The sequence below is a fragment of the Contarinia nasturtii genome, unplaced genomic scaffold, assembly GCF_009176525.2.
Source record: "Contarinia nasturtii isolate CC-2019 unplaced genomic scaffold, AAFC_CNas_1.1 Cnas_scaffold_414, whole genome shotgun sequence".
Lineage (NCBI taxonomy): Eukaryota > Metazoa > Arthropoda > Insecta > Diptera > Cecidomyiidae > Contarinia > Contarinia nasturtii.
This window is the reverse complement of record NW_022197768.1, coordinates 1,194,573-1,210,104: the sequence shown is the minus strand read 5'-3', so window position 1 is coordinate 1,210,104 and position 15,532 is coordinate 1,194,573. Positions and strand designations below refer to the sequence as shown.

Genomic DNA, 15,532 nt, shown 5'->3' with positions numbered 1-15,532 from the left:
AAATGTAAACGTTAATTCGATCGGTCAAAATGGAAATCAACAACAATTTCAACAACAACATTTGAATTCTATCCCTGTAGCAGCCGCACAAAACACCTTCAATGCACAAAATGCACCGAATTCACAGTATCAACAACCAAAGATACCCGATTCGAATTTAAATCAAATTAAAGCAGATGCTAACAAAGACACTGGCAAACATTAAACTAGCTAAATAGATTCTTTACACAGATGGCGCATAGAATTTTGAACATTTGCTGTTGGCCATATAAACTGTATTTCTTTCTCTGTATCTTGATAAATGATCAACATTTATATGACGCGAACAATTCTTCCGAGAACAATAACAACAAAAACCGTTAGCACATTTTCATCAATATATCCAATTTAGTGGAAATAGTTGCCGAATCATTCATGAAATTGTTTTGCATATGCTTTATTCAATTGTAAAAAGAATTCCATTGTTGTGATAGTATCAAGTAAAGATTCAAAATCGTATTTAAACATTTCATTTTTTTTAAAACAATAAAAAACATCTTACAAACATTGAGATTGTAAATATGTGATGTGTGTTTTTTTTTGTCTTCAATTTTTATAACGTGAGCCCAAATATGTCGAGTGAACTGAACGATTACTTATGTGAAAACCGAATAAGACCAATGACACACACACATGTGACACGGAAAAGGTGACAACACAGTTAAATATTGACTTACGACTTACAACTTTGTGCTTATCTTTTCCAATGTTTTTTTTTGTTTGGTTTTTGAGATATGACACAGTGAACTAGATATCAGACAGAATCGTCATCAAAAATGTGTATTCGAAGAAGAGAACAAAAAAAGAATAATGGTAAGTTTGCGATTTATCAAATAAGAGCTTTAAAACAACTGAACAAACTATTATTTAAACAATCACAATGTGATCCGTGGTATTTGAACAGTTGTAGCACTATATTTCCACAAGTGATGCTCAAATTCAGCATATTGTCATTTGTTTCTCCTGAGATGAAAAATAAAAAAAAAACTTTTAAGTGGCACATTAAATCAGATCATTAACTGTTTGTGAAAGAAAAAGAGCAAAGGTTTTTTGTTACGTTTTTTTCTGCTTCGTCCGATCTGCATATGATAAAATAACAGTGAACACTGTTGCCTCAACTCATCTTTCAGTGGAGTGAATTACATCTGATGTGAACTATGTATTTCATTCCCCTCTGAACACGACAACGTCTCTAGGCGAATACACTGTGTGTGTGTATGTAGCAAACATGAATCAAAACAAAAGGCATTCAACGAATCAAAATCATAGCCAAACAAAGTGTGCAAAACAAACAGCTTTCTCCCTTCGCGCTTTCGCAGTGCGTGTGTTTTTATTCGATTTTCATGTTATCTGTTCTTTTTACTGGCTGCTGCTGCTTTGTACACTATTTGCCAGCGTGTTGGAGCGTTACAGCTATTACCACACTGTATTTTCTCTACCACTATGATTTCCATCCATGCAACGTGTTATACACAGGGAGCCAAAGCAATGATGGTAACAATTTACTCAACGCGTGTCAAAAACTTCTGTTTACTTGTATTTGGTCTTGTTCTGTCCCCTCGCCAAACGTACACGACGCATTTCTGTGGCAATTGAGACTGTGCTCTGCTTTCAGTTTGTTTTCATTCACTTGCGTTTCGCTTTTTCCGTCTTTCGTTGTCGTTTCGCTTCACTTTTTTCGGCATGATATATTTTCCACAATTGTATTATTCCAGGCATTTGAGCACATTCCATAACACGCTGCCGAAAATGCGAAGCACGTCTTAATGTTTGGCAGCGTGGTGCTGTATGATGTGCACCACCAAACACTCATTTTTTTTTTTCGGCTAAGGTATTCAACCAAAAAATCAAATTCGTTTAGTCAACGTTTGATAGTCTAACTCAGCTGAAGGGTTTTTTCGGTGGTGCGCTTCAGTCTTAAACATTCAAATACATATAAGACGTTACTAACTCGTCTCTCGATCCATACTCAACGTAATGTACTGTAGAAACTTTGAATGGTTCGCGGTTTAAAAGGATCACAACAACAAAATCATGCATAATCCACATTTGTTTTGCTGTCGTTCAAACGAAGATGAAAAAAAAAACAACGAAATAAGCAAAAGGATTAAATATCAATAGTTTTCAAAAAGGGGGACAAAAATGTCCGTTAAATTTGAATTGGTTTGACCGGACGATATGGAACGTATTTTAAGTCGCATTGAGAGAAAGAGAGCGACTAAATTTCGAACAATTCACAAAGCTCGGTGTTAAATTTGCTGCATCCAATGCAGTTATCTAATGGCTTAAAGTTGGAGATTTGTTCGTCTTAAATTGATAAAAGTTTGAACGAAAATCAAATTGGAAAAGTTTAAAAGCTGTTGAAATGTTGAAAAGAATGAACTGAATTTCTCTATTTATCTCAATCAGATGATGGTGGTGATAATGTGCAATCGTGTTTTCAAACAGTGAACTTTGTGATTTTGGTGTGATTTCAATTTCTCTCTCAAAACCGTTGAAAGTGAAAATTTGTAAAAATGAATAACGATTTCAAGAATACGTTTAACAATAATAATGGCGAAAAGCCGATAAATCGCTTTTTTGCCTTGTCCAAAAGTTCGCCGTTCCGACAACGACAACGACCAACCAATTTATTTTCATCGCAAAACATGAAGTAAATGTCCTTAAATAATCTTATATCTATACATATATCAATTTCTATCAATATTGTCCTGTACTTTCCAACAATCAATTAAAGTGTTTGACCCCAATACCAGATGTAATTACATTTCACAATTATAATTGTCAATGTTTGTTTTCTTTTTCATACTCCGCATCCAGTCATATCAATAATAATCTTGAAAATTCAACAAATCGTCTGTCATCATCGAGTTCGGAAGAGGACAATTCACCCACCAATGATAATAAAATGAATAATTGTCGAAAGTTTATTGATAAAGCACCACTTGTGAAGCGACTATCAAATAGTTTGCTTCGAAGTGGCGACGAGTACCGTCCATTGTTAAACGACAACAACTTTTCAAGCGCCAGCAACTATCTATCAGCTTCAACAGCACATATAACATCGAAAATCGACAATATAACTGATGATTCACTTTGTGATGCAGATGAATTGATCGCTAGTAAATTCGGCGATTCGTGTCGCAAATCATTAACATCGGTATTGTTGGATAATCGACGAACCAAAGACTACTGTGAATTTGATTTCAAGCAAAACTTTTTGCGTGAAACAAGCAGCGGTAAATATAACATTCTTTTTCTCTGCCACCCCCATTCCCTTTCGCGCAAATTATTTGCAATGCACACTGCTCAACATACAAATTGCTCTAATTAAAATGAGCGAATCACAGTCAATTTTACATTTCGAATGATTTCTTGTCTTTTTTTATGTTCCATTTCTGCTGACGATCATCAACCTGGGCGCACGTTTGCAATCAAATGCAGCCAATTCAAGCCCGAAAATGTTTGCCTTTTCAACGAAACAGAAACGAATACGTGGTCTTAGTATATTTGAGCAGACCGAATTAAAAGACGCGCCATGGTTTCAAATTGGTGTGCCGCGTGAAATTTCCTTGGAGGTGTTGCGTCGCAAGAATCCGGGTGAATTTTTGGTACGGGAAAGTAGCACAAAGCCAGGCTGTTTTGCATTATCATTACGTGCTCCACCGCCAGCGCCTAAAGTTGTTCATTATCTGATATTACGAACACCACGTGGATACAAAATCAAAGTAAGTTTTCTAATTAACGAACGAAAATTAAAATGTTGTTAAGAATCAATAGCGATTTTTACGATACAATTTAATTGGTGTTTGCAAAAGCGGATTTATTTTTTCGAAACTTTAATTGGATTTATTCATAATTCTTGCGCTCACTTTTTTTTTCATTCAGAACGTCACAAAATCTTATGTTTTCTTTAATTGCTACTATGGAAATATATACGACAAATACGCAAATATAATGCAAAATTTACCCAATTTTTGGAAGATTTTAATTTTTTTTATTGCTTTGGGCATACTCATATTCTGACCGTATTGGCCCAGGGGGTATTGCTTTGTTGACATACATGTTTCAAATATTTTCACCACCAGTGCTGAAAGTTTTGCCTAATCAACTAGAGACGTGTTATCCCAAGAATAATTGGCTCCTTGTGATAAAACATTTCCAGTGAATTTGGTAAAGATTGTTTGGCCCTTCAAATTAGAACGATCCAAGTCAAAGCACAACATTTTAAACTTTTATTCCATTTGGAAACCGTTTGATCCACGAATCGACCTGTGTATTTTTTAAAATCAACATTGATTCTTTTGTAATAATAGCAATTATTGAAACTTTATTGATTGTTTCAGTCATAGTCAAATTAACAAATTGCAGTCTATGCTACCGAAAATCAATAAAAATTCACTTCTTGCTGCATTCCAGTGTATCGGAAAACATAATTATAGGCATAGAAAAGTAAAGAAATTATAGGTTGTGTCTTTTTTTCGCGAATTTAGGGATGTGCGAAGGAATTCACTTCATTAAAAGCACTGATAACTCATCATTCGGTCATGCCGGAGCAGTTGCCTTGTCCATTGGCACTACCACGGCCGAAGCACCTGCCGACGGAACGACGAAATTTAGACGACTATGAAATATATAGCTCGTTGAGTAATTTTCAAAATATGATGATACCAAAGTTGGGTGATGTTTGAACATCGAACGCCATTTAAATACATTATATCGTACACATAGTCTGCACACATTTTGGCGGTTTCAACTGTTATTTTTTCATATCAATTAGCAATAATTTGTCTTTGACGATACCAATTCTATTTTTATTAATGTAAATGGCATAAAGTGCACCCATTGTTCCAAGACTTTTTGACAAAGTCAATTATATTAGTCATTGTCAAAAGTTAGAGAATATTTTTATAATATCTTCTTCACACATGTTAAATTCTGTATTTGTAGCACTAATTTATTAAGTAAATGATGAAAATAAAAGCAAAATTATTCAAATATAAAGAAGAATTTAGTTCAAATTAAATGGATAAACTTTTGTCTTTCTTTCATTCTCATCATATCGACTAATTAAAACAAATGTTAGGCATAGAAACCGATTTAAAACGGACCAAGCACATTATGGTAGGTGAAAGTTGATACGAGCGGAGAAAGTAAACAGATGGACGATTTAGCGGATACCTGATCCAGATGCGAACCTTTTAAAACTTATAATTCACTTTAAAGGCCTAATCTTCATTCAGTTAATTCTGATTAAATCGTTTTTCTTACAATAGATCCGTTTACGGAGCTAATTGGTATGCACGCTCACTAAATCTAATTGGTGGAAATTAATGAAATGGTAAAAAGCGTTTTTCCACTTCAGTCAAACGCTCAAGTCAAATGACGCGCATCTTTTTATGCTAAAGCGTCGTTTATTTATCATGTTTGGTACAGCAAAACGAAATGGATTTCGGTGACGAATCAAGCCATAAAATGGAAAAATTTCAACAATAAAGCTGTAAAACTTTGAAAATTTAAAGACACTTTACGTGTGAATAAATCGTATAATTGTCATTTCAAGTTCGCGTTGATACATTGCGCGCATTAGATTATTATCGCAATCGTAATCTAGCATATTCGGAATTTGAAAGCAAAAGCTGTCTACTTTTTATATATATAATAAATGCTGCATGTCATTGGGCTTAAAGATTTTAAACGTGCCAAAATTCCGGAGAACAGTGAATACTAGTAAATTAGATGGCGAAGAGGCGGTTTTCGCTATTTCTCTACTCTTTCAACTTAATGGCTATAGAAATACTATGGAATCTGTTTGGAATTCGCGACATTTAATGTATGCGCATTTCATTCACTACATATGTCGTGGTTCATTTTTGACTCAATAACATGAAACGCAAAGTCGTTTTCACTCCTACAAGCATGTTCCGTTCCGAATGAATGTAATTACATGACGCAATACTTTGTGCCTTGGATTAAACGACATCATTCAATGCTTTCTCTCTCTCTCTTTCCTTCTCATTTTTCTCTCACCGAAGATAATCAACATGCGAATGTGGAAGAATGGATTTTAAAGTGCCGTCGAAAAGTGAAAAGGTAATGTTGAACATGGTAAAATTGTAAATGAGTCCCAAGAAAGAACCATTTTCATATAATATGGTGAATATTATATTAACATATTCTCTGTTGTATTTTGCTAAATGAGTTTCTCATTTCATTTATGGGCCGCTTCTATTTGGTTCAACACAAATCCTTAAATCAACAACTATATTAAAGTTTTTCACCACCCTCCCGCTCGTTATCTATTTTTCATTCGCCGTTGTGAATGATGCGCTTTCAATTAAATTCATCCTTGGAATTGTGTGGGGTTAGCTTTGAAGTGTTTCAAAAATAAATAATATTAGATAAAACAAACACAATGAAAACGTACTAATTGAAAATTTTTATTGTTCTGTGCGAACCAAAATCAATCAAAAATGATTTGATATAAATGTGACAAATCGAATAAATCCACCGTAATCTTTTATTTCGAAAGCTAACAAATTGTCCGAACTTATGATGACGCTCACGCGATTCTTTGAACAGTGTTATCTTTGTCACTTTGCCGTTTGTATGTCGTAGAAAAAAAAAAGAATGCCACATTTTCAGCATAAAATCACAATTTTGACTAAGTGCATTTTTACAGCTTTACACCGTCGCAAGAATGAACACAACCTACGGAACGCAAGTGCATAAGCCATTCATGGTATTTTATATTGTCGCACATTAATCTAATCCAAGACCGTTTTGTGTGTGTGTGTGTATGTGTCGAATACCGTTTTTTCCAAACAAATGTTATACCATATCCGTCGCAATCTGCACTGTTCGCTCACACAAACTACCATAAACACAATTTGGCAGCACTTAAAAAAACATACGTAATACAAAGCCATCGCCAATTTAATCCGAGATCTTTGGATCAAGTGACTGTAATGATTATCTACCAAATTCGAAGCACACAAAAAGATTTCATCAGAAAGTGAGAGAGAGAGAGAGAGAGAGAGAGAGAGAGAGAGGAAAAAAACGAATCTCACACAATTATTTTGAAGCTTTCAATATATACATATGAAACCGACTGAAAAGTAGAAGAGAAAAAAGTAGCTCGATGTGATAAAAGTGTTTGAACATCTAGACAACGTTACGAATTCGCGTTCGTGAAGCTTTAACATTTGCACATTCGTAAAAAGATAACGGCAAACCGTATTTTATGCGTTTCGGGTTCTTTTTTCTTTCATTTTATTGATATTTGCCGCACCCATACATCCAACGGTTACGATATTGCGATAATTCCTTCTTTGGTCGCTTGAATTGCCTTCGAGTGTGTGATTGCATGGCTTTGGGAATTCATTGATGAAACATACCAACTGCTATCATTATTGCGCCCCCCCCCCAAAAAAAAAGAGATTTACCATTGAACGTCGCTTGCTTGCTTTCATGGCATTTAGTCACAAAAACTATTTTCAACTGCAACCGACCACTTTTTTTAAATATAAATCGTACATGTCCTATGAGGAGCAACAATGCAAAAAAAAAACGGTTTAGTTACAAGAATAGCCAAATTGGACATTTAAATGTACAGCTATATATAGCGAACGATTTAAGTCACGTTCACATTGGCTCGTTGAATTATTCCATCTAATGAGCTTTTGCATCGACCTGATCAATTACTTGCCAGTGAAATTCAAGCGTCGCAGACAATTTTCACACAATGAAACAAAACAAAGTCACACAACTAAGAATACGATAGCTAATGCAAGAGGTGCTGCCAAAAACTACCTGATTTTTTCAAACTTCAATAGACTTCATCAATGAAAGCAACGATATAAAAAACACTGTATTTTTTTTATAACGCATTCAATAAAAACATACCAGCTGGTGTGTTTTTCATTGAGTTTTCTTTACTGGAAATGATCGCGATTAGTTTCCGTTTTTCAATAACTTTTTCTATGCATCATATCCGCCATCGAAAAAGCGAGACGTAGAAAAACGTTTTCTTGCAGCCAGTATAAATCAGAAGTTGATAGAAAAAAAACCGACAGCGTTATGCACACGTTTCATATCCTTTCTAATAAATCTGATCACGTATTGTTCTTTGACGCAGCAGCAACCACAATCCACAGGTTTCTTGGCATGTGAATTTATATTTCGTGTAACAAATAGACGGTGTACCTTTTTCGCTTGTCTTCAGAAGTGGTTTTTAACATTCATAAATTTTAAACAAACATTGTTTTAGCTTAAAATTTTAATTTAAAATTTATGAAATAACTTACATTGCATTTTCAATGAGTGCACAGTAATTGTGAGAAACATAGTTATTGAGAGCGTTGTGTACAACACAATAATCACATATAATACTTTGGAACAGGTCAGAACTCAATTATTTAAATGTGATGTGATGAAACAGTAAACGATAGCATTTGTATAATCGGTGATTTCATCAATTTTCGTATCATTTGTTTTATTTTTTTTACAAGCCAACGAATCGATTTATCGAGACTATAGTTTACTGTGAATGTGATCGGATTTTTTCTATTGCCTTTATCAGATGTGTTTTTGAAGGAAGGAGGAGGAGGAGGAGGAGGTTAGAAGAATATAAGAGTTAAATTTTCGCATTTGTTAGCTAGTCGAATGTTGGGCTACGCAAAAGGCAAGAACGTATTTATGTGCCTATTGCCTTCGAAACTTGAAAATGTGCCAACTATATGCGATAGTTATGCTGCGATATCATCATATACATGCTTCACTTTAACGCAGCTTATTTTTTCAGATGGAGAAATTTCCCCTACCCCCAGATAATTTTGCTAAACATATACGAATATCGTAGGCCATTAATTTGTTATAGACATTTCAGGCTATCATCAACTGACAAAACGTAACCGAAAAAATATATCAAAGCTATAAACAAAAATTTACTGCCACTGATAACGAAAAACCACCCGAGGACAACAATGGTACGATATGCGCAAAAAAAATCTACGAAATACCACATTTTCATATACGTGCATAACAATTTCATTTGAAACTGTGTCCCTTTTGTTTTTGTGATACCTTCACGAAATTTTTGTTGATTGGTGTCTTTGATTCAGATTGACACAATTTTTATTGGATTATATGATTGTAGAGAATATTTTACTACCACTGCTAGACTACTAAAACTGCTACTTTAAAAAACCACATGCAGCCAAATTTTGGGATGGCGCATAATGAATTAAAGAAAAAGTCAATTTAACTAGTTGAAACCATACAATATCGTCACACACACACACTGAGATCATTAAATTTTATGGTGTCTTAAATTTCCCTAACACGTGACAGATGCTCATAAATTAACATGCAACACGAAAATTTTCCGTATTTTTGGGGTTTTTTCATTTGCTTACCTATTCCGTATACTATATTTGGTTTTATGGAAGCAAAAAACAAGCTGCACCTCGAGTCATATGTGACCGAATACAAAATTCCTTTTCGCAGTTTGGCAATCGCAATTTGTATCCTTTTTAAACACACTTCCTTGAAATGAAAATCCAACAATTATATCATATGTTTCCACCGTTCATTTCATAATTGCTCGTAATATGTGCCCGTCCGCCTGCTCGCTTACCTTTCTTTCGTCTATACCATTTGCCGAGATAAAAACACAAGCAGTGTTGTATGGCCACAAACAAGCACAAAACTAATGTTATTTAATTTCGAATCGGTAAAATCAAAAATGGTAAAATTAGCTTCTTGAATTGGTCGAAAAATAGCTACAGTAAAAATGAAACCAGGAAAAAGTATAACAAAAAAAAAAAGAGAATAAATATTGTTGTTTGGTTGTGGAAAAAAATATTTATATGCAATAATCATAAATCACATATGAACCGTTTCTCTCTCTGCGTGTTTTGTTCCGTTTTTCTCAGTTCACGTCGCATACTTATATCGCCGAGACATGCAAATATTTGTATTGATTTCCAAGACTTACCGAGCATATTCAATTCGTTTCGCATATTTATTTTTCAGTTCTACAATTGTTTCTGTGCATATTCAGTGTACTTGTGTGCGTGACAGAGAGAACGCGACCACCAAGCACATTGTTTTCGCTTTCGTATTTTCGCATGGCCCATTGCTTTTGCTGCCTGGATGTATATTAACTAGACTCTATTGCTTCGACAACAGTAATATTCTTCTTCTTTGACGCAAATATATTCGACTACGGCGAAAAAAAAAGAGAACCATACTTACACCGTACATACGAAGCACTTGCTTATCCGCCACTGATATATTTATAGGCAAACATCAAAAATGAAACCAATTGCATTTGTGTGTTCGTCTTCGTTTGTAAAACACACTAAATTTGTATACCATAATAAGTAGATAAGTTGTAACTACGGATTTATGCATGGAAAGGTTGTGGATTGTAGAAATTTTCCATATTTTCATTTTGTAATCTGGTCGTCGATTCTATGCGCTTAGCTCACCCTCTTTTCGTCTGTTTGTTGTTACTTTCTTGTGATTTCTTTTTGTGTGTTTTGTTTGTGTCTTGGTTTATCAGGTTGTTGTTGCCATTTGGCTTAACCGAAGAAGTCAATGGGGATGTATGACTCTGAATGATATTGAACATGAGAACGGGGTGGCATTTACCATTTGACACTCTCACCAACTGCTCCGCAGTTCATAACAGCAATTTGGTATTTGTTAAATATAGTAAATGCATTTCAATGCAAAGCGGAAAAGATTTTCTCGGATATTATTTAAGTTTGTCTTGGTTTTCGCCTTAGCCACAACCACGGTGCACATAATCCATGTGAGGTCGGCTCAAGCGACACTGTTCTTTATTCACTTTGAAAAGTCATAAGTCATGAAAATAATTTGGCGGTTGTTGTGCTTTCGCCCGTGGCATATTATTCACAACGCTTGACTATCAATAGCATTCACTGGAGACAAGCAAAATTACAATGCGAAGAAAGTATCATGAAACTAACCAATATGTGAATAGAGGTAAATGTAGTACGTGTGTATGCCGGACGCACGTAGAATTACAATGGAAATTTATATTTTTAATGACATTCCAACTACAATTCCATTTTGTTAATCGCATGCTTTTTATGTAATGCGCTAAGGATGCATTTCGGTTGTGATTTTCAGTTGAAATCCATTAGTCGATACATGACATTTGGCTTGATTTCTTTGCGATTTTCTTAATGCCCAACGTACAAAACTCAAACAAAACAATTGCCATTCGCGTATTTTGATAGTAATTTTGCATGTCTTGTGGTTAGACAGCAATTATTGAAGCCACCAACACCAATTAAATACATTTGGAAAAGTCATCAGTGGCTTCTCATTATGAAAATCCCATTGTTACTAGCGTTCTGCAACCAAAACGTTACGCGTTTTAATTACAAAAACGGTACTCACACACACAACATTTTAGCTCTTTATTCATATGATTATATTACAAGTGCATTATTATCTTTAGTGTGTGCTTTTGCTTTGGATACATTCTCATAAAAAAGAAGACACACAGAGAGATAGAGAGAGAGAGTTCCTTACATTAAACCTTTTTGTATGTTTCAGTGTGATTTCATCGACAAAAAGACGGTTAGAAAATAAGTTTCGGTTGTCATACTATAAAATTAAAAAAAAAATAGGACACATTCCTTTTATTTTCTGTAGTATAGCATATGATCTGGTTTCTTTGCAAAAACTAGTCTTATCGATTACAAACAATAGAAATATGGAATAAATGACAATAATCACTCTTTCTGACGATACTATTTTTTTCTTCGTTGATTTCGTGACAAAAAAAAATTCCTACACTTTTGGATTTTCAGTAAAGAAAAGTATGTCATTTAATTTTGATATCTGTAATTTACTGTAATAATTGACAATTTTCAAGTTGAATAATTCAAGCGTGAATCGACTGAGGTCTGTAGTAAACACGGCTTGTCAATTTATATCAGCAAATACTTCTCTATTTTTGAGTCACTTCGAATATAGAGTTCGTCGAAACAACGATCCATAAAAAGTCCATGTACATGACGACCGTTGACAACGCAAGCTTTTATTGCTTTGGCAAGAATTCAACGAATGCACAAAATGAAATTTTTTTGTGTCAAAATACTTTTTTCGTTTTCTCTTTCTCCATTTTATTTTTATTCAAATTCATTTTATTTATAACTACAAAGTGACACGATTTTATGTGCAAATAAAAAAACTCTATGGTCCAACGAAAAAAAAGTGAACAGGCGAGACAGTGCGTTGAAACATGGAGAGTAGAAAAAAAATTGCATTCAAATTCTTCATTTGAGAATCAACGTTTTACAATTCCGAAGAGACTTCGCAAGCACAGGCGATAAGATGAAAATAAGTGGAATATACGTCCACATATAAATGTTTTACAGTTTGGGTGAAGCTCCAAAATGAGCATAGCAAAAATAAGGGAGAAGAAATTCCTCCGCTCCTTATGGTACGTATAGTTTGCAAGGGAACAAATGAAAATTGGATGTGAACAAAGGGAATTCTTTTATATCACTTATGAAGTTCGGATCTTTATTTATGACATGCTTTTGAGTGAAGTATACTATTCGTGACATTTTTCAATATTCCATCAGGCCTCTCTCTTTCTGTCGTTTATTCACTCCAATGGAACGGGGGTAGTTCGAAACATTCGGATGGTCGATATCACATTATTTGAATGGTCAATATTGTTTTTAATGAAATCCAGAGCAAATTGAATGTGAAATGCGTGTGCCTATGCTTTTCACTTAATCAGAAATGATCAAGTGTAAAATCGAATTTACATGTTGCTACACCTGCAACGAATTTATTCCGGTTCTGGTGATAAATATTAAGATAAGCTTGGTTTAAGCGCGCAAAAGGTGCACAAGTACATAAATAGAAGCAAACCCACATTCTCAACGGTGTCCATAGACCCCCATTCACTGAGTACGGGGAATGTGTGTGCGATTGTTTTCAAATTAAAATGTTGGTCACGTTCGATGCATGAATATGTGGATTGGATGTCGCAGCATATTCCACAGGTTCGCTTCTAATAATAGCACGTACGTTTTGACAACGTTCTTCTTATTTCAAATTCCAAAAAATCAATGGCTTGTATCCTTTGCATGCACATTTAACAAAAGCCCTACATTTCATTCGCATCGATTGATTTTATCGGATTTAAGTACATTTGCCGCAATTCGTATTGGAATATTTTTCTTCATTTTTATGCTTTACTGATTGTAATAAGTTATGCATTTTCTTCGGTCTCCCGATTGGATAGGCTGCTCGACAAATTCAATTTGATTTTAGTCAACAAAAGTGTTCATTTTATTGTTACAAAATGTTTTTATACCGGCAATTTTCTGCTATTTTAACGTGCCAAATGGCTGTTGGATTGAAATAAAAATTCACTCTTAATGCTGAAACATTAAACAATTAAACATAATTGGTGGGTTTAGAGTGTTTATTTACGATACGAATCATTACGTAACGAGCCAAATGCTATTATTCCTCAATGTTAGGTGGCCATCAACCGAGAGATCTTAAGGCGAAATTTTGTGTGTTTGCTTAAACATTTGGTGGGCGTGATGATGAAAGCACTCATAATTGATGCATATTTCCTCCTCTGAAAAGTAAAACAATAAATAAATGTTATGCTGCCGTCTTTATTATTTTGCATCATATCATTTCAAGTGAGGGAAGCCCATAATTATCCACTTTAACAGCGAGTAAAAAACGTCCATTATGCATAGTAAAACCACTTCAGTTGGACGACAAACAACACTGAAAAGATTACCCATTCCGATTTGACGTTATCATCATTATTTATCACAAATGAAGATGGGCAAAAATCAAACGAAAAAAAAATTTGGTTTTTGACTAAGAACATCCTGTGTTCATCTTGTGGTGTGTTGTGTTGGATATTGTTCGCCTACCGTGGCTTCTTGATAACTATTCCAAAGCATTTGGTAGTATACAGTACTAACATAGTGACTTTTCGATAGCTGACTATTCATTTGAAATGATACGATATAGTTATAGGCTAGTAATTTTTTTTTTTGGTCAATTCCGTAATATTGAAATTCAAATGCAATAATCTGACTCATTTCAAATGAATAGTCAGCTCAATATAACGTCCACATTTCCACTACAGTGTCCAATGTGTTGCTACATTTAAAAAAATCCAGACTTTGGTGTTAAGTACATGAGCCGCATCGTGACGTGCACGATTATGAATGGAGAACATATTTTGGCATTGGCGTACATTTGCAAATTCAATACCTGGATTTTTACCACCTTTCAAAATAGATTCATAAACTTTTATATGATGGCTTTTGTTGGTAAAGTTTTTTTTTTTCACTTTGGTTTTATAATTCATTTGCATCCCGGGTTTTCCGTTTTACATGGCTCTTGATGTTGACGCTGATATATGTTTGTTATTTTTCTTTGTTTATTTCAAAGCTACAAAAGCCATTGAGTAGGTAATTTTTTTTGTATTGTGGAGTATATTGAATATAGGATATCGCTATGACTTGAAGTATCAAGTATAATAGGTTAATAAGCCAGATGAGGCTGCTTTCCAAACAAACCTGACGAAGTGTTACCCCTCAAATTTTTTTAAAGAATACCTTTAAATTCTTTCGATTCTCGATTTTGGCCAAAAAAGTGAAGAGCAAAAAAATGAAATTTTTTTTTTGAAATTACTCCCCTTAGAACGTAACCGCCAGAAGCTATGATTATTCCCCCTTAAATTTCAACCTTGAGTACGCATACTGCATTCGGTCACGATCAGGAAATGTTAACTTTGTATCAGATGAAACGCATAAGATATTCTGAGTGTCCACAACTGTAATTAGACCATTCATATTCAATAGTAGACATTATTTCTTGCTTTTGGTGAATGCGTTTAAGAATTTCAATTACAAAATGTTGACTTGGAAAAATGTTTGATTTCTTTAAAAGCTTTATACCAAAATGCCTATTTTCAATTGTTTGAATGCCTTCCATTTTATTATGAACCGAAATAATGATATGCATCAACATAAATGCTTTGCGAATCGGTATCTTTCAATGATATAACAAGAAATGTCGAAAACGTAAAAAAAAGAAAAAAAAAGTTTGGACGGGAATTATTAAATTCAAAGCTGTTCAACGTATAATAAAACATTTGAATAGTAAATGTGATGTGATGCAACTTACCTCCAGCGTCGACACTTTTAGCAGAAATTCATTTGCATTCTGAAAATTGCCACACCACCATCAACAGTTGAATGCAAAAGATATTAGATTTTGCTGCGTAATTCAAACGTTTCATTAAGTTCGGGAATAGAATGATGGCATGCTACGACCCCCTGTTGAAATTCACAATGTTCAAAAGTAAAGTGATTTCTTTCAACAATTTAAATCTGTACGCGCAAATGTTTCCAGTAGCATCTCACATTCGTTTCAAAGGTATTTGGGATAGAAAAAAGAA

The 15,532-nt window shown here is 34.3% G+C and overlaps 2 protein-coding genes across 2 annotated transcripts in view; both read left to right on the top strand.

Annotated features, from left to right (window-relative positions):
* The window catches only part of LOC116338660 (nucleobindin-2), a 2,403-nt gene extending 2,198 nt beyond the window's left edge, over window positions 1-205 (top strand). Inside the window, exon 8 of the mRNA XM_031764070.1 lies at window positions 81-205. Coding sequence (XP_031619930.1) covers window positions 81-205 — 125 coding nt within the window. The remainder of the gene's footprint in view (window positions 1-80) is intronic.
* A 1,711-nt stretch (window positions 206-1,916) lies between these two features.
* LOC116338666 lies at window positions 1,917-4,984 on the top strand. The gene is made up of 4 exons (XM_031764076.1): window positions 1,917-2,692; window positions 2,860-3,278; window positions 3,484-3,767; window positions 4,533-4,984. The coding sequence occupies exons 1-4, from the start codon at window positions 2,556-2,558 to the stop codon at window positions 4,728-4,730; spliced, it is 1,038 nt and encodes a 345-aa protein (XP_031619936.1). The 5' UTR covers window positions 1,917-2,555; the 3' UTR covers window positions 4,731-4,984.
* The last annotated feature ends 10,548 nt before the right edge of the window (window positions 4,985-15,532 follow it).